We start from the raw sequence: 18,393 nt of genomic DNA, 5'->3' as shown, positions 1-18,393 counted from the left end.
ATACTGATTTAAATGTCAGTCACATCTGAAAAATACCTTCACGGCACCATCTGGACTGGTGTTTGGCTAAAATGTGGATACCACAGCCTAGCTATAGACAGAAAATTAACCAAGACCATCCCTCACTAGCTCCTCCAGGGCCAGGCCCCATCTTTGCTGGGTGTGGTGGCTGCACAGAGGAAGAGACCCAGGGTTGTGGCCCCAGGACTCTGTGGCTTGGGAGTTTCTCACAGCGTGTCTGCTCCAGATGCTGCTGGCACAAAAAAAGACTGTTGGACCTACTTTTTAGTGGTGAAAAAGAGTTCCAGGTGATGGAAAATCAGAGAGCTATATTTTCAAAACGTATTTATTAGGGGAAATTATACCATATAACGTGGAGAAAGCACATCGAAAGCAGTTTATATAGTACAGTATGATTCCTATTTTGTACAAATACCTATCTGTAATATGTAAACATCTATATTTTATATATATATATATATCTCCTAAGAAAAAAGCCTAGAAATAAATTCAACAAAATATTAACTAGCATATTTTTATCTGACTTGTAAGATTATGGTGATTGAAATTGTATTTTATTTTTTTGTTTTTTCCAAACTTTCCTCCAAAATTGTATTATTGCTGTAATAAAAGCACATTAAAAAAAGAGTGGGTCAAGTGCTTATAGAAGGCCTCCATGAGGAGTAACACTCAGGATGGACAAGCCCTGTTTAAATTGCCTAAAGGGCACCTCGGCAGTGCTGGGTGCCCTCAGCAGGCTCCTGGGAGCACAGAGCACGGTGTCACCACCCTGGCCACCGCCACATAACCGGCCACTTGCCCAGACCTTTAAAGCAGGTGAGAACACAAGTCCTGTCTTCAAAGGATTGTGGAGTGTAAATGTTTTAAGAAAAAGCACAGCTCTGAACAAACACCATCACCCATAAAATACATTCTCAGAAGAAGAAAGTTTTAGTGACCAAGCATAGAAGGGGCTCAAAACTAGCAAATTATTTTGTAATAATACCGACAGATACCAGTTGTTAGGTAGAGTCTGCCTGGAATGCAGGAGACCCAGGTTCAGTCCCGAGGTCAGGAAGATGCCCTGGAAAGGAGAATGCAACTCACCCCAGTATTCTTAGGGGCTTCTCTGGTGGCTTAGCTGGTAAAGAATCCCCCTGCAGTGCAGGAGACCTGGGTTCAATTCCTGGGTCAGGAAGATTCCCTGGAGAAGGGATAGGTTACCCACTCCAGTATTCTGGCCTGGAGAATTCCATGGACAGAGGAGCCTGGCGGGCTACTGTCCATGGGGTTGCAGAGAGTTGAACACAATTGACTTTAACCAGTTGTTAAAGTATTTATATGCCAGAATGGTACTAAATGTTTGTGTACACAGATGATCTTTTTAATAGCTTGGAAGGAGAAAGCCACTATCCTGCTCTACAGAGGAAGAATACCCAGGATTCAAGTCCATTTGGCTTCAAAAATCTGTGCTCTTGTTCTGCCTGCTGCCTCTTTTCCTGTTTCTTAGGAAATTTTCCGGAACATGTTACTAGCCTGCCTTGGTTTGAAACAGCCTGGCGTGATGGCGTGCTCTTGAGGCCAGGATTGCACTGCAGAGAGCAAAACTTGTGCGCTTCTCCTTTAGCTTTTTTTCCCCACATCCTCCTCAACTATCAGCTGTCAGTGACTTCTCATTGCTGTCAGTGGGTCTGAACTGACCACCTTTATTTATCCTTCTAGTCTGGCCAGGTAAACAAGCCAGGCCCTGAGCAAGAGAAAGGGAAATGGTGGCATCTCTCCTGCCACTGCACCGCTTGGCTGAGCAAAGATAACTCTCGGGATAAAATACACGGGCCTTGTGTTCATTCACTACTGTTCCACCACTCAGGCTTTTTCCTGTTGATTTCACTTAGTGACCGGATGGCAGAAGTCGCTGGAAGTCTGACGACCAGGTACATAAACAATAACACTGCTTTTCAGTTGTTCTGGATGAAAAAGCAAGACTGCAGCTCTGTTCTGCTAAGCACTGCTTGGTTGGGAGGTGAGGTATACTCAGTATCTGCTAACCTTTGGGTGACCAGACAGACATTCCTGGTGTACCCCTAACTAAGCCAATCACTGGCTGGGCCTAAAAATACCAAATTGAAAATCAGTTGTCAATTCTTCCATTTTAAAGGTAGTCGTTGATAAGAGTTTCTTTGGTAATTTGTAGCTGGTGAGCTAACATGTTTTGACTTTCCTAATGTGCAATAAAAAGAATGATCAATTTTCAAATAAAATTATCAAAATAATTGGCTAATTTAAGGTTTATACTTATTTTTCCCTGGTGGCTCAGATGGTAAAAAATCCACCTGCAATGCAGGAGACCTAGGTTCTATCCCTGGGTCGGAAGGTTCCCTGGAGAAGGGAATGGCAGCCCACTCAGGTATCCTTGCCTGGGAGAATCCCATGAACAGAGGACCTGACGGGCTACAGTCCGTGGGGTCACAAGAGCTGAACATGACTGAACGACTAAGCACATGCACAAGAGACAATCTTTGCTGTTGGGAAGAGAAAACTCTTAGGTAAGTACTAGAATAAAAAATAGGTTCCACATTATGTGCCAGTTCTGATTCATGATGGCCACCTGAGCTCCATGTTCAGGGTTACCGGGCTGCCTCTGGGCTCAGTGTGAGAAAGCTTGGCAGACACGGTTTCCTAGGCTGAAAGCCCTTTGCAGATCAAAAAGCTTCATATTACAGATGGGAAATGAGGCCCAGAGGAGGAAGTCACAAAGTCACATCCCTAACATGTAAGCCAGAGCCTAGATCCCTACACTGTTGGGGAGCTCACCGCCTTCCTGTGTCCATGGAGAGTGGCTCTTCCTGTGCACTGGCTCCCAGAGCCCTTCCCAGGTCCAGGTGGAGGGGCTGCTGTCCCACAGCCCAACCCCCTCCTCCATCCCTGCTGTGCTCCTGGAGCCCCTCAGGGCACAGAGTGAACTCCAGGGGTGTCATCCTGGGCTGTGCCCATGGGTTGGGGCGGGCCCAGGATCTGTTTTTAATGATATTTTGGGGTTTGGACAGCTGGGTTCCGTCTGCTTCAGCAGGTAAATTACAGGCTTACCAAGTCAGAAATCAAATAAACACTCCAGCTGCTGGTGGCCTCTCCAAGGAGAACAGTGGTTTCCGGGAACCTCCCCACCCAGCTCAGCCTAATTGCCACCTGTCACTCCCCTGGGACCCGGGCCTTTACTTTGGCTCACAGGCCCCAAGAACAGGACGGGACTCCAGGGTACACAGGGTGACGCAGACTTGCATGACCAGTCTGTTTTTGACAACTTGACACAGGCAGGTGCTGACCAGCCCTGCCCTCGCCCCACGCCTGGCCACAGGCCACCCATTGTCCCTGGGTGCAGTGAATTGCTCCTTAGCAGGAGAAGGCAGACAGTTTTCACTCTACATGCCAACTCTAATCTGTTGGTGGTGGCCACTTGAGTTTGGTGCTGATCACTGAAATTCTCTCCAGAGTTGAATGAAAAAATATCAAGGTTGATTATTGATGACTCCGGTGCAGAAAGTTAAGAGAAGCTTTGTCACCCTTGCTGCGCATTATCATCCTGGGCCACCCGATGTAGCCACCATACTGGGCTCAGCGAAAAGCTAATTTTTTCACAGAGCTGAACTTCTGATGGTTCAACACAGTGACTAATAGATTGTAAAGCCCCCAAGAATTTTTTTCACCAAAGTGTCCATGCAAGGCACGTCTTCCCCCGACAGCAGAGACAAATCAAGGCAGGAAGACAGGGAAGGTAATTGACACTGGCCTTGGCCCTAAATCATGCTATTCATTCAGCTCTTTCTGGAGGTGACCCACATGCGTCCTTGTGGCCAACAGATTGGTCATTCAGACCCACAAATATAGAAAACAGGATGACTCCACACTCTGAGTGCCCAGAAATGCCCAGTTTTGCACCGGGGGGCGGGGGCGGTGGCGGTGGGTCAGGCAACTGGGGATGGACCAGGACCTGTCTGCACATCCCCAAACCCAGTCCTGGATGGTGAAGGGCCTGAGGTGGCCATCCTGGGCTCAAGGTGCCTCAGTTCACCCCACAGCCCCCACAGCTGCGCCAGCAATGGACAAGAGTAGGTCCTCAGACAGGACTCTGTCAACCCCAAAGAACAGTCAGCCTGAGCCTCTGGGGAGGGAGCTGGGATAGAACCCTGCTGGATGACCACCATGCAGAGTTCCACCACGACCATCAGGCACGCGATGGCGCAGAGGGCCTGGGGAGGACCAGCCCCTGGCAGGATGTGGGCAGGGGAAGGGTGCCTCGCTGCTGCCCTGCCTGAGCTGGGACGGCGCTGGGGGGGTCTCTGCCTGAGCTGGGACGGCGCTGGGGGTCTCCGCGCCCCCGCCCCCGCGGAGGGCCTGCCGGTGGAGTTGGGGCCTCAGTGGCAGCCGCAGGCGCGGACCACCATGTTGCGGTGCTTGCGCAGGATGACGTTGTTGCTGCTGTCGTAGTAGAGCACGGAAGTGGCGCTCAGCTTGGTGGGCGCGCAGCACGCCTTGGGGACCGCGTGCGGCTTCAGCAGGTGCACCTGGCGGGGGCGGGAGGGGGCAGCGGGCAGAGGTGTGAGAACCTCTGGCTCCTCCCGGGACCCCTGTCCCAGCGCCCAGCTCCTGCCGCCTGGGGCTCCGCCGCTGGCCCCTTCCCAGCTCCATCTCCTCCCCGACCCCCGCACCCTCCCCCCGCAGCCCGCCGGGCAGGTGCTGGCCTGAACTCTGCCCCGGCCCCGCCCCCTTGACGCCCGCCCTGCCCACTGCCCTCAGGCCCAGACTGAGCACCGGGGGCTCCTGCCACAGCCCCTCCCCTTAGATGGGAGAACCCTGACCCTGCGGATCCCCCGCACCTGTGCCAGCGCCGGCCTGGCGCCGCTGCGACACTGTCTCCCCTCCCCCACCCCCTCTGCCCCTCCTTCTTCCCTGATCTCTTCTGTAACACCCCGCCTCGTGTCTTGGCCGCCTGAGCTGTTTCTGGTCCATCCGCCCCTCCAGGCTGCGAGCCGGTGAAGGTCCCTGTTACACCTCGAAATGCCCAGACTTCAGGCTCACCCTTGGGGTGTCCAACACCATTGTTTCTCAAAGCACCGCCACCCTTGTAACAACTTCCAGGCAGGGATTGTTCTGGGTGGATGACCGCTGGGGGCACAGGGGCCGAGTCACCTGCACAAGGCTGGGACCCGACTCGGGGAGGGGGCCGGGAGTCCCTGCTACCCTCCTGCAAACAGCTCTACCCCTAAAAACAGTCCATCTGAGGAAGCTACTGCAGCCTCCACGCAAATATTTATGCAGAGACTCGGGCAGGATGAGCTGCAGTTCGTACTGGACTCTTCATCAGGGCGCCACAGGGATGGGCCTTGAAGGCACCCTCAGTCAGTCGGGGCCTGAGAGAAAAGGGAACCTGCTTCCATCCAGGGGACCTCCCAGCCCTCACCAAGGCCGATGAACAGGACCAGGATGAAGCCGTCTGATGAAGGGGGTGGGTTGGGGGGGGGTCTGTCCAGCAGCTTGGCCTGGGGTCCCCAGAGGCCAGCCCTTGTCCTGGGAGCCCCAGCTTGGAGCCAGCCTGCTGCCAGGACCATCAGCGTGGCACCAGGCTGCTTTGGGGCCCAGAGCCTCTCTGAGGCCGCAGGGGGAGCTGCGGCCTCTGTGGGGATGTCTGGCCAGACTGGGCTGTGGGAGCACTGCTCCCCAACTTCACAGCCTCCACCTGGGGTGGCTGGGCTCCACTTTCATAGGCCCACATGAAAGAAACCAGGCGACACTGCCCACCTGTGCCAGCCGCCTATGGGGCTCTAAGTGGCTGGAAACCTGGGAGGGCCTTTCCTGGGTTGGGACCCTCAAGAGAGGAGTCAGCACCACAAGGGCGCAGCTGTTCTGAAAGTCCATCGTGGACCAGGCTTCACCACGTGATCGACAGAGGACGGTCTTTGCCCTATCTGCACCAAACAGACTGACCTGAAGCCTAATTTGCCTTTGCATTCAATTCACTTTAGAGCCATGTGGGAGACCAAATCAGAGGCTCTGTAACTTATTGGCTGTGCATCGTTGGGAAATAGTCCTGCATCTGATGGCCTCTGTTTTCTTCTCTGCCAAATGGGTACAGTGGTATTTTCCTCTCTTCCGACACAAATGTAATTTCACATGCCTTGTGCCAACCCTACCCAGGTTAAGAATACAAAAGGGTCCCAGACATGGTCCCCGCTCTCATCCTCAGCAGGGGAGGAGGGGAGACGGGGGAACATTCCAGCAAACACCCAGGACCCCCAAGAGCAGCACAACATACAGCAGTGTCCTCGCTCTGGGAGCATGAGCGCTGGAGACCGACGCTGGCTGGGAAGGACCCAGAGACAAGGCAGCAGGGCGAGCAGGAGCTGGCCTGGCCCGGGGCAGATGAGGAGGTCCTGGTCAAAGGAGGGGGGCGAGGGCACTGGGACATGGGCTGGGGGATGCTTGGGAGGTGGGTAGGCCAGTGAGGGGCCCCAGGTCACAGGCCAAAGGCTCAGACTTCTCCCCAGGGATAAGAGATGCCACGGGGGGGGGGGGGGGGGGGCGGTTCCTGGCCCAGAAGGAGGTGGTCACATTTGTGCTTTAGTGCGACCCTCTAGCTGCTGTGTGGGGAATGTGGGGGGTGAGGCTGGAGGGACCCACTTCCTCCTCTTCGGCCCCAGGACACCCCAACCACCATCTCACCCCCTCCCTCCCACCCAGGCTCCTCTTCCTCCCCAGGTCTCTCCCACCTCCACTGTCTCCCCAGAAAATCTCTTCTGCACTCACGACTCGGAGACTCCAGACTTGCACCCCCAACCCTCAACTTCTCACGTAGGGTCCTGCAGGGCCTCACACACATGGGGATGGAAGCAGAACTGCTGATTCCCTCCAATCCGTTCTTCCACCCAACACCTTCGCTGCCCCCTCCTCGTCCTGGAGGAGGGCCTCACCTGGAGGCCTGGGCTCCTGCCCTCCTGCCTCCACTGTCCACATCTCACCCCACCAGGTGCCTGGTCCTCCTGTCGGGACCACAGCAGCTCCTCACTCCTCCCTGCTTCCTCCACCCTCGACCCCATGGTCTGTCCTCCTGCAGCTGCCAGAGATGCTTCCAGAGAGTGCCCAGATCAGGCCCTGCTTCTCTGAAATCTACTCCAGCCCCTCAGTTTACTTGGGATTAGATCTACCACCTGCCGAGCCTATGGGAGAGGCCCTGCCTCCCCCCAACATCATCTCCCTTCATCCTCCTCCCCTCCAAGCCAGGGTCCTTGAGCCCACCCAGCTCACCCCAGTCTTCCCTTCCTCAGGGGACCCATGGTGTTGGCTGTCCTTTCTTCTCGTGTTCACTGACAGCCTCCCCAGAGGGCAGCCGCTGCCTTGACAGCACCGAGCACAGAGCTGGCGCTCCCTCCTGCTGACTGACAGCTCAGAGGCTGAGGGGTGGGGCCGCTGCAGAGCCAGGGGACCAGTCCTGGGAGGGGCAGCGCCGTCATCACCCTGTGCCCCCCTCACAGGGCAGAGAGAAGCCCACACACTGCTCATCACCCCTGAGATTCTGCAAGGAAGGTGGCTCCTGGAGGAAGGGGTGTCGAGCAAACCCCACGTGACCACTGGGAAAGGAGGCATTACCAGGCGTCCAGGCTGCTTTCTTAATTCACTCACTCTCACTCTGGCAACACCTTGAACAGCCTCTAACTAGAGTGCCCAGGTCAACGTTCTAGAAATAAGCCTCAGCATACACACACACACAAGCCACTGCAAACACTTAGCAATAAGCAGCCTCAACCATGTTCCTACTAGAAACTTCCAGCATTTAAAGTTACCCCAGACACCAGGGCATCAGAAGATCTGTAGAAAGACAAAGAGCAAGAGGGACCCGGAAGAAAAACAACAGGAGAGGACCGGGAGGGGAAGCCGAAGCCAGAAGGGCACAGGGCAGCCCGCGACTCTAGTGCAGGGAGAGGACAGAACCTCCACGTGTGTAACTCAGCCCGACCCCCAGGGTGTGTGTCCCCAGGAGGCCAAACTCGACAGTGAATGCGGTGCACATGTGTGTACCTGGGGCACGGGTAGTCGTGTGGGATGCCCACCGGTCATGAACGTGCAGTGCCTCTGACCACCAGCAGGCAGGCCCACCCCATGGATGTGAATGTCCCCCGTGTGCACGTGGAGTGCACACGTGTGTATGTGTGCACACCAGTCAGCAAGAGCCTGCTGCACGCTGTTCAGGTTCGTGGGACGCAGGGTCTCCATACAGAGTGGCCACACAGGGACCCGTCTCTGTACGGCCGTGGGATTTCACTGCACGTACAGGCTGGGTTTCCACATGAAGAAGGCTCCCTAACACAGCAGTCCACCGTCACCTCCTGGCTGCACGCCCCCTCCCCAGGGCGAACCCCTCCCCCAGGTGTCCGGGCAGGAGGGCGAGGTACTGACCAGGGACTGCAGGATGGCGTGGTTGGTGGCGTTCATGCAGGAGTCCAGCGGGAAGGAGCACTCCCCTTCACAGTAATAGGCTGAGTAGCCTTGGGGGGCGATGACCCAGTCCTGGGGGGTAGTGGGAGAAGGTGAGTCCCATCCACGTGCCCTCCCAGCCCTTCATCCAGCACCTGTCACAGCACAACTCAGGGCTGCCCCCTCCCTCCCTCAGCCTCAGGACACCTCCCGGGGCAGAGTGCCACCCCGTCCAGGTCAGACATCCACTGAAGTCCCTCGGTGAACAGAGCTGGACACGAGCTCCGTCCCCTCCACACGCTGTCAGTGCGCAGCTGCGTCCTCCCCCGCTGCCCCCAGTCACAGCCCCGCCAGAGGCACTGCCCACCCTGGCCTCAGCTTCCCTGCTGCAGCTCGGACATTTTATGGCTGAGGACTCAGTCTCCATAGTCATGGTTTTACAAAACAGCCCTTTTCCCTTCTCCCTTTAGAGAACTTGGAAAACAGAGGAAAATAAAGACAAAGTTCTCTGTGGGTCTACCTCCCCTGGGACACAGGTGGGGACAGTCATTTTGGAAAGGAGAGTCGGAACTCACCAGCCAGCCCAGGTCCTGGAAGCTCACGTACAGCTCGTGCCGACGGCACACCTGCCGGCCGTGGGAGCCGTGGACGTCGTCTGCGGGGACACGCAAGGGCTTTGCTGGGCTGCTGTTCCCAGGGTGGGGGACGCCATGAGGCGCACGTTTGTTGAATAATAAATGCTGGGAAACTAACCCATTTGGTCTCATAAAGCCCATGTCTGCAGCTCTGCTGGTGCCATGACCCAGTTCAAGAACTTTCGATGGCTCCCTCTGGTGGCAGTCACCTCACACTCAGCCCAGCCTCCCCTGACTTTCAGCCTGTGGGGTCCTGATAATCCAGTAAAAGCCCCGGGGGCCCTCGGCCATCCAGCGGTCCCACCTCCTTCCCCCCCGGAGTCACCCCGACCTCCCCCACCTCTCCTGCCATGCCCATTCCGCAGGACATGTGCTCCCATTAAGGTCAAGCAAAGGCTGGCTCCCGTGAAGGAAAGGGCCCCCGGTGGCCTTGATCCTGCGGGGCTCAGCCTGGTGGGGTGACCTTCACACAAACACCTGGACCCTGCAGGGGCCCCTGGTTCTGACAGAGACCAGGGCGAGGCCTGCTGATTCCCAAGGGCAGAGAAGGGACTTTGGGGTGGCAGGGGCAGCAAGGGTGGATGCTCAGAGCCCCGGAGACTGTGGGGGGGTCGCTCCGCAGGGGGCAGGGCAGAGGGTGTCAGGAAAGGCGGCAGGGTGACCGTCGGCCTGACCGCGCTGAGGCCAGAGAGGCTCAGTGTCCGCCTCCATCCCCAGGCTCACCGAAGATCCCCGGCAGTTTGTTCGGGGGCGGCAGCTCGTTGGTCCTTTTCGGCGGCCTCCTCTTCAGGGGCCTCACTGCCCGAGGGGCTCGGGCGGGGCCCGGGCCGGGGCTCGCCCTGAAAAAGGTGACCACGAAAGGCTGTTTGGAGCGCGGAGCCTGTCGCCCCAGCAGACCGGCCAGGCCAGGATCCACACTGCGCCCTGAGATGGAGAGAGCAGAGAGGGGTCACTCGAGGGTGGGCACTGCGCAGGGACACAGCGGGGACCTCTCTGGGCGGGCCAGGAGCTCGAGGCTGAGGCCTTGGGGGACCCACTGGGCCTGGGTTTCCTCCTCTGAAGACCCGAGTCCCCAGTCCAGCCCCAGCCCCTCAACCTCCCCACCTCAGCCTGCCTCCTGCCTGGGCAGGCAGTTCTATGGGGTGAGGGAGGGGCCTTGCCAGCACAGGGTGAGGATTAGTGATGTTTGAGGGCACGCAGGTGAACAACTTTCAGTCCGTTCACGTGACAATCTCAGCCGGTCTTCACGGTGACCCTGGACCGTGAAGCTCTGTTTCACCCAGAAACAGAGCTGCTCAGTGACGGCCCAGAGCCCCACTGCCAGGGATGTCAGAGGCAGGGTCACAACTCCATCGTGGGGCTCGAGCTCCCACCCCATCCTTTCTGGGGGTCAGTGTAGGATTTACAGCTCCTGGCTGGGAGGTGACCCGGACTCAGTGCTTGCTCTGCTGACACCACCCAAGAACAGGGTGTTCACGTCCCCTGAAGCCTCCGAAGGAGACCCCAGGCTCAGCAGGCAGAGACATTTACCCCAAGTCCCAGAGTCGGGTTCAAACACAAGCATCTAATCCCAGAGCCCAAGTTCTTGTCCACTTATGTTCTTAGCCACCAGGTGTGTGGTTTAAAAAGGAAGAAAGAGAAAAGCCTGAGGGCAGAGACACAACTGGGGCTTTAGCCTCAAAGCAGTGATGCTTGTAAAAGTGGAGTTTTACCCACATCCGCTTAAAGCCTGAGGATGCAGGAAAAACACACTGATTATCCCTGGAAAAGTCAGCTCCACCAATAAAACTATCTTCCTGTACCTGTTTGTATTCCCAGTGACCTCTTGTTTTTTAATTGTCAAAGTGATATAAAAACAACTGTAAAGAAACTTAGGAAAAATATAAAACCCCTTCCGCACTACAATACACCATTTTCATTCTTTCTCGGCTTTCGTTTTTCATGTTAAATTGTGAGCATAGAGCTGCAACTGCTGAAGCCCATGTGCCTAGAGCCTGTGCTCTGAGACAAGAGAAGCCACCGCAGCGAGACACTCAGGCACCACAACAAAGAGCAGCTGCGCTAGCCGCAACCGGAGGAAGCCCATGCACAGCCACAGAGATCCACACGACCAAAATAAAATAATTAAAAAAAAATTTTCCGCATAACAAAGAAGTCCATATTTTTCCCCAAATTTTTCCACCTAAACATTTTCCCGGTTCTTAAGTCTCAACTATGAACATTTCAAATAGATAAAATTCCTTTGAGTAGATCTGAATATTTAGATGTTAGTTCATCTTAAGACATTTAGCTTATTTCCTGGCTCTCGTCATAAAGATGAGACTGTCTTTTCCTTTTCCATAAAGGGAAAATGTCATTTCCTTTCCTGATGGGATTTTCTCAGACTAAACCACAGGGATGTGACTACAAGCTCACTGTCACATTTCTTAAAACACAAGGTGGAGCATCCCATTTCCACGTACATTTCACCCCAGTGTTGCAACACTGATGCACAGGCATGTACACACGTGCACATAAATGTGTGTGTACACACAAACACACACAGGCATGTTGATATGAAGCAAATGTACACATTAGCGGGTCGGTCTCATGATCTCCACTGCACACGACGTGGCAAGGACATTGCCTGCCCCACACACAGTTCGCCTCAAAGGTCAGCCCTTACACGGCTGTGCTTCACGCCCAAGTCCAGGGGCCAGAGTTGACAACAACCAACTGACCAGAGACTAACCTTTGACCTATGACATCACCTGCCACAACACGCAGTGGGCCCATCAGAGGGCTCAGCAGAGATGACTCTGCTGAGAAAGGAGCTGACACTGAAGGGGCCCAGGGAGAAGCCATTCGGGGAGTTTGGGTCACGACAAGAGAGAGTGACAGGAAGAGCCGGCCTGTGAAGAAGCGAAGTCACAAGACACACAGCAGCCCCTCCCCAGAGGGAAAGGCCCTGAGGGCACCAGGAGGTGCCTATGGAGCGATGTGGGCAGGTGGACAGCTCTCGGCTACGTGGCACTGGAGTGGAGCACCCCAGTGGACACCTGAGGCAACCTCGGCCCAGTCACCCTCCGGGCCTGTGTGTGCAGCCCCCTGTCCTGTGAGTTCCTGGAGAGCCCTGTCCATAGATGGGCCAGGGAGACCTTGGATGACCCAAGGCTGGGCCCACTGTAGGCTTCTCTCTGTGCAACTGTCTGGTATTGGGGTCTCCTGGGCACAGAGAGGGGGGGTCACAGGGCAGGCCTGGACTGTCCAGGTGGTGGCGCCCAGGCTGCCTGGCTTTGGCAGGACCCTTTCGAGAAAGCAGAGCAGGAACTCCAGGAGACTCTGGGGCCCAGAGTCCCCGCTCTAGACCTGAGCTGTGAGAGTGCCGGCAGGCACGCTGTCCCTATGCAGGGGACGAGGATGTGTGGCTATGCCTAGAGATGGGGGCCACACTGTGGCCTTCCCTCCCCCACTGCAGACCTGGATGAAGATGCTGCTCTTCTGGGCCAGGCGGAACCCTGACATGTCCAGCCTCCCCCATGTTTGAGTCCCCCCCATCAGGGCCTGGGTGTCATGGTAGCTCCCCTGCCCGTCCCATCCCCGGGCACTCATCCCCCTGCCCCTGGGCCAGGCCAAGGTCGCTCCCATCCCTCCCCAAGGCCTCTTTCTGCCCTGGGTGCCACCTGAGCCTCCCTGAAGCCCCTGCCCTCCTCAGCCTGCTGCCATGGATGGCACCCTTGTGCCATGTTGAAGGGCAGTCCGGGCACCTGGGGGCCCTGGGAGGGAAGCCAGCTGTGACCTGGCGCCTTTGTCCCAACGGGTTGTTCCTTCACCAGAACTAGGAACTCAGCGCTTTTCCTTCTTCCTACTGCTGAACAGCCCTCTCACTGCTCTGCTTCTGGAAACCTCTGCCTGTCCTGGCTGCTGCTGGAAGACTTCTCCCGACAGCCAGGGCAGTCAGGTCCTCGTCTCCAGAAGCCCCGGAAGGTGCTGCACCGTCCACCCAGTGACGCCCATCCCCTGCCCAGCTGCTGACGGTCCCCTGACACCCCGTGGCTGTCCCTTCAAGTGCAACGTCTCCACTGCAGGATCTGGGCCTCCCACCAGGGTGAGGATCCGGGGAAGCCTCTCCGAAAGGCCTTCCTTGACCAGCTGGAGCTTCGTGTTCTTACCCACGAGCTCCTGTGCAGCCCTAGGGCCACACTGAGAAAGCCTGAGTTCCATGGCAGGCCTGAGTTTGAACCCTACACACACACACACACACACACACACACACACACATTTTTTTCTGTTTAGCTTGTGAGACTGTGGATTCGGGATGAAGTACCTCTCTGCCTCTCTTGAGTTTCAAGGGAGTATGAACAAAAGGCCAGTTTAGGCTCTGTGACAGAGCGGAAGGGTCCAGTGTCTGATTTGGACGATCTGAGATGAGAAAACCCACTGAAGTCCATCTGTCAGGTTTCTAGATCCCTCCCATCCTAAGCCAAAGCCTTTGGAAGCACACGGCTGGACTGTTTATTCAGAGGAGCCCTCCCTGCAGAATATCGGCACTCACAGTCTCTCCCCCTTCAGTTGCCCCTATGACCAGTTTACTGGCTGCCTAGACGTTCTTGCTTCCCTTCGAGAGACAAATGCTTAGCTACAAGAAGGAGAAAAATAGTGGGAAGAGAAGGTGAGGCTACAATGAAAACAAATCTTAGGGACAAAACGAAAGGTCCAAAAGGAAAGTCAAAGGGGCCAAAGGAAAAGAAAGTCATTCTTTAAGACAGCATTTCTCCTGATCACAAATTCACATTTACGTGTGTATGTTTTCATGGTTCTAGGAAACTCCAGACGCAGACTCTGGGTGGATTTGTTCCTCCCCCATCACTTTCCCTATGGTTCATGATTCATTCATGCCAACAGGCACTTCAGTGAAACCCCTTCTGTGGGATCATCTCAAACCACATAGAATTTAATGTAAATATCACAGACAGTGAGGAGGGCGATGGGAGCAGAGCTTTCTCAGAATTCACAGGACATACAAGGTCAAAGTCTTTGCTTTCCTCTGGTTTTTAATTAAAGACACGTCTCTCCTGAGAGAACCTAGGCTATCCAGGGGCAGCCAGCCTGGGATGGCAGGACAAAGCTGGCCAGATGCTGGTGAAATGCACAAATGTGACTGTGGCTTCCTTGGAATGCAGTCCTGGGAGGTGACGGCAGAAGCGCACGCTTGGGGACCGAGGTTCACTCTCGGGCTACATTTTGACCTGCTGCATGGGTCTGAGGCTCGGGGAGACGGCAAAGGGGCTCCCCGTGCTCTTTTTGATGTCCTCCACTGTTAGGCCGTCCCAGAGCTCCATCAGGGTCAGCCCTGTCTTCTTGTGCACGTCAAACACGGCCTTCTCGGTGATGATTCGGTCCACGCACCGCTTCCCAGTCAGTGGCATGGTGCACTTCTCCACGATCTTGGGTTCGTTGGCCTTGTTGCAGTGCTCCATGGTGACTACCACTCGAGTCTTGGAACTGGACACCAGATCCATCGCACCCCCCATGCCTGTCACCTTCTTGCCGGGTATCATCCAGTTAGCCAGGTCACCGTATTTGGAAACCTGCATGGCTCCCAGCAAGGTCAGGTTGATGTGCCCCCCTCGAATCATGGCAAATGATTCATTGCTAGAGAAAAAAGAGCCCCCGGGAAGAAGGGTGACTGTCTGCTTGCCCGCGTTGATGAGGTCCGCGTCCACCTCCTCTTTTAATGGAAAGGGACCCAAGCCCAAGATCCCGTTCTCACTGTGAAGGTGCACGGTGATGTTGGGGCTGATGTAGTTGGGGGCCAGGAGAGGGATGCCGATGCCCAGATTGGCATACATGCCATCCTCAAATTCAAGAGCTGCCCGCTTGATGATCCGTGTCCTTATGTTATCTGAAGACGTGCAAATTTCATCATCCTCTTTCCGGACGGTTAAACGCTCAATTCTTTTCTCATATTTTTCCCCCTGTATTATGCGATCTACATAAATGTTAGGAACATGGATGTCTTCTGGGGCAAAGGACCCCACGTCCACAATTTCTTCGACCTCCACCACGGAGGTTCTGGCGGCTTTGCACATGGGCACGTTGAAGTTCCTGGCGCTGGCCCTGAAGATGACATTTCCTGCCCAGTCGGCCTTCCACCCTTTCACCAAAGCAAAATCAGCGGAGATGGCGTGTTCCAGCAGGTAGTGCTGCCCATGGAACTCCCTCACCTCCCTGGGCTGGCTGAGGATGGCGATGTGGCCGTCTGGTAAGTACCTGATGGGTGCGCCTCCCTCCTGGACCAAGGTCCCGTAGGCCGTGGGGGTGTAGAAGGCGGGCACACCGGCGCCCCCTGCGCGGATGCGCTCGGCCAGGGTGCCCTGGGGCGTGATCTCTAGCTCCAGCTCACCCGCCAGGTACTGGTGCTCACAGAGCGAGTTCTCCCCCAGGTAGGAGCAGATGATGCGGGTGATCTGCTTGGTCCCCAGTAAAAGGCCGAGACCGAAGCTCTCCACCCCCACGTTGCTGCTGATCACAGTCAAGTCCTTCACGCGGGTCTTCAGCAGCGCCCCTATCAGGTTCTCCGGGATGCCGCAGAGCCCGAAGCCCCCGATCATGATCCTCGAGCCATCAGTGATGTCTCCCACGGCCTTCACCGGGTCCGTGTAGAACCTGACGCGTGCGCGGGCGCTGCAGGCGAAGCCGCACGCGCCACCCTTCGCCAGCGCGCGCCCCGAGCGGCCGGCGGGGACCCGGCGCCCGAGCACCGACGCCAGGAGCCGCAGGGCCGCCATCGTCCGCTCCGCTCCGGCTCGGGCTCCGGGCCCAGCGGGGACAGGCGGGGACAGGAGGCAACCGCGCGTCCCCGCCCGCGCGTCACAGAGCAGGGGGCGCCCAGCCGTGATGCGCCCGCCCGGCTGGTTCCCGCCGCTCCGCTCCGTCTCCGCGCTCCGAGGGCCCGAGGGGCCGAGCTTCCCGGGCCGCGAAGGCGGGAGGCGGGACCGCCTGGATCATCTGGAGGACCAGAGGGATCCCGGGCCTGACTGGGAGACCCCGAGGCGACGTCCCTCCCGGGAAGCCTGGGCGCCGGCCTCCTGCTCTCTCCATCGCCACCCTTCCTCCCAAGCGCGCTACTCCCGTCGCAGCCCACCCCCCAGAATTCCACCTCTGGGGCACGGGCTCCAACACCTGTGTCCCCAGCACTCCCCGTCCAGAAACGACATTTCCACGGATGTCAAGCCGGGCCTCAACGACAGCCCCGCGGAAGACCTCTTGCTTTCCTGCATCAAACCTGCTCCTCCTCTCTTTGTCCCCACCTCGGGCAAGAACAACACCAAACCCGTTAAAAAGAGCCACTGGCTCAGCCCTGTCACCAGCGCCTCCTCCAAGCACCCGCCTCCGTTCCCTGCCGCTGGACAAGCTCCCCCACCCCAGCTCCCACCTCGACCCTGTGAGGCTCTGGGGCCTCTCTGACTTCACTTCCGTCCCCCAGAGTCTACTCTCCTGACTGAAGTCAGGGGGTCTTTATTTTATGAGTAAGACAGATGAACTTTTCATTTAACCATAGTTGAGATTCATAGAAAATACACCGAGATAGTTATACACCCAGACCAGGTTTCCCCTGGGAAGTGTTAGCATTTAAACAACTATAGTACATTTGTTACCCACTCAATGGACAAGAATTTGAGCAAACTCTGGAGATAGTGGAGGACAGAGGAGATTGGTGGGCTTCAGTCCATGGGGTTGCAAAGAGTCAGACAGGACTTAGTGACTGAACAATGTTTGTTACAACTAATGAACCAGCATTGGTGTCTTATTATTTACTAAACACCATGACTGACCCACTAGTTTCTCTAGTGTCTTTTTCCAGGATCCCACCCGGGGTCCTACATAGCACTTAGTCATCACAACTTCTTATGCGCCTATGGGCTGTGAATTTCTCAGATTTCCTGTGGGTTTTGATGACCTTGACAGTTTTTGTCTTTGTATTTGTATTCTGTGGCATGTTCTTCAGTTTCAAGGTGTCTGTTTTTCTCATGGTCAGCCTGGGGTTCTGGGTTTCAGGGAAAAAGACCACGGAGGTAAAGGGTTCTCATCTCGTCTGGGAGCTACATGAGGTGTTCATGGGAGCCCGAGCGCCTGGCTGAGGGGGTGCTGCTGAGGTTCCCCTATAAATTAAATTTACTGCCTCAGCCTGTGCACACCTTGGAAGCAGGTCACTAAGTGTAGCCCACACTGAAGGAGGGGGAGAGGCTACACCCCCATGCAGGGGAGTGTCTCGGAGGATTGTTTTATAAAAAGCTGAATCAGATCCTGCCAGCCTCCATTGCTCTTAAATAAAATAATACTGATTTCATACTTTATATTTTGACCACTTCTATCAACCTCCTCACAGTCGCTCCCTGGCCCTCTGTGCTCCAGCCACGGCGGCCCCTTGCCGCACCTCAGACACACCAACGTGGGCCCACCTGCAGGGTTTCTAGTCCCACTGCCGGGATAAAAGAGGCTCTCCCCCAAACACCTGCTGAATGAATGAATGAAGGCATGAATCCTCATTTTACAGGTGAGTAAACTGAGGCCTGGAAAGGCAAGCAACCTGCCCTACTGTTGTCCCGCACTGAGGAACCCTCGTCCTCTACCTGCTGAGTCCCCTCCACTGAGAAAGGCCAGCCCTCCGGGGCCAAATGAGGGGGCTCCAGCTGTGTCTGCTGCCAGCAGCTTCCTTGGAGGAGCCCCCAGGGGAAGGTTCGATGCTGAGCCCTGTCTTACCATCATCTGTTTCCACATAGAGGCGGAGTCCCAGGTCCTTGTTACGGCTCAAGAGCCAGCGGTCACTGGCTGCTGTCACATCCAACACCAGCCAGCCCTCGTCCCCAGATCGGAGCGTCTGAAGATCCAAAAAGAACAAGTCAGACTCCCTGTGGACACGAAAGAACAATTAACCGAGGGCCGGCACAGCTGCCTTTGTGTTTCCAGTGCCCACCGGGGGACCGTTAGTGGGGCATCTACCCGCCTGGCTCTGGCCTGGGTGCCTTCCAGACCTTATCTCACTGTCTACTCTACAAAGATGTTACAGAGCCTGTGTACAGATGGGGAAACTGAGGCTCAGGAGCTCAGTGACCCATCCATGGTCCCACAGCCAAGACAGCAAGGTGGGGACTTGAACCCAGGACTGATGCTGGCCTGTCCCGGTGGTGAGACGAGGCCTTGGGCCAAACTTTCTTCTCTGAGGGTGGGCTGCCCAGGAAGCTCCCCTTCTGTCTTCTGGGAAATGCACCCCAGGGCTGGCTGGACCAGACACTCCGACAGAGATTTG

At 56.1% G+C, this 18,393-nt stretch overlaps 2 protein-coding genes across 2 annotated transcripts in view; both read right to left on the bottom strand.

Annotated features, from left to right (window-relative positions):
• Positions 1–234: 234 nt before the first annotated feature.
• The window catches only part of LOC113890087 (bone morphogenetic protein 8A), a 34,064-nt gene continuing 15,905 nt past the window's right edge, over positions 235–18,393 (bottom strand). Inside the window, exons 3-7 of the mRNA XM_027537701.1 lie at positions 17,847–17,995; positions 9,825–10,025; positions 9,042–9,121; positions 8,449–8,559; positions 235–4,562 (exon numbers count right to left, since the gene is read on the bottom strand). Coding sequence (XP_027393502.1) covers positions 4,413–4,562; positions 8,449–8,559; positions 9,042–9,121; positions 9,825–10,025; positions 17,847–17,995 — 691 coding nt within the window. The 3' untranslated portion in view covers positions 235–4,412. The remainder of the gene's footprint in view (positions 4,563–8,448; positions 8,560–9,041; positions 9,122–9,824; positions 10,026–17,846; positions 17,996–18,393) is intronic.
• LOC113890086 (succinyl-CoA:3-ketoacid coenzyme A transferase 2, mitochondrial-like) lies at positions 14,007–15,892 on the bottom strand. Its single transcript, XM_027537700.1, has one exon. It carries the CDS (start codon positions 15,869–15,871, stop codon positions 14,318–14,320), a length of 1,554 nt encoding a protein of 517 aa, XP_027393501.1. The 5' UTR covers positions 15,872–15,892; the 3' UTR covers positions 14,007–14,317.

Source organism: Bos indicus x Bos taurus, chromosome 3, assembly GCF_003369695.1.
Source record: "Bos indicus x Bos taurus breed Angus x Brahman F1 hybrid chromosome 3, Bos_hybrid_MaternalHap_v2.0, whole genome shotgun sequence".
Lineage (NCBI taxonomy): Eukaryota > Metazoa > Chordata > Mammalia > Artiodactyla > Bovidae > Bos > Bos indicus x Bos taurus.
This window is presented reverse-complemented; position numbering and strand designations above follow the sequence as displayed.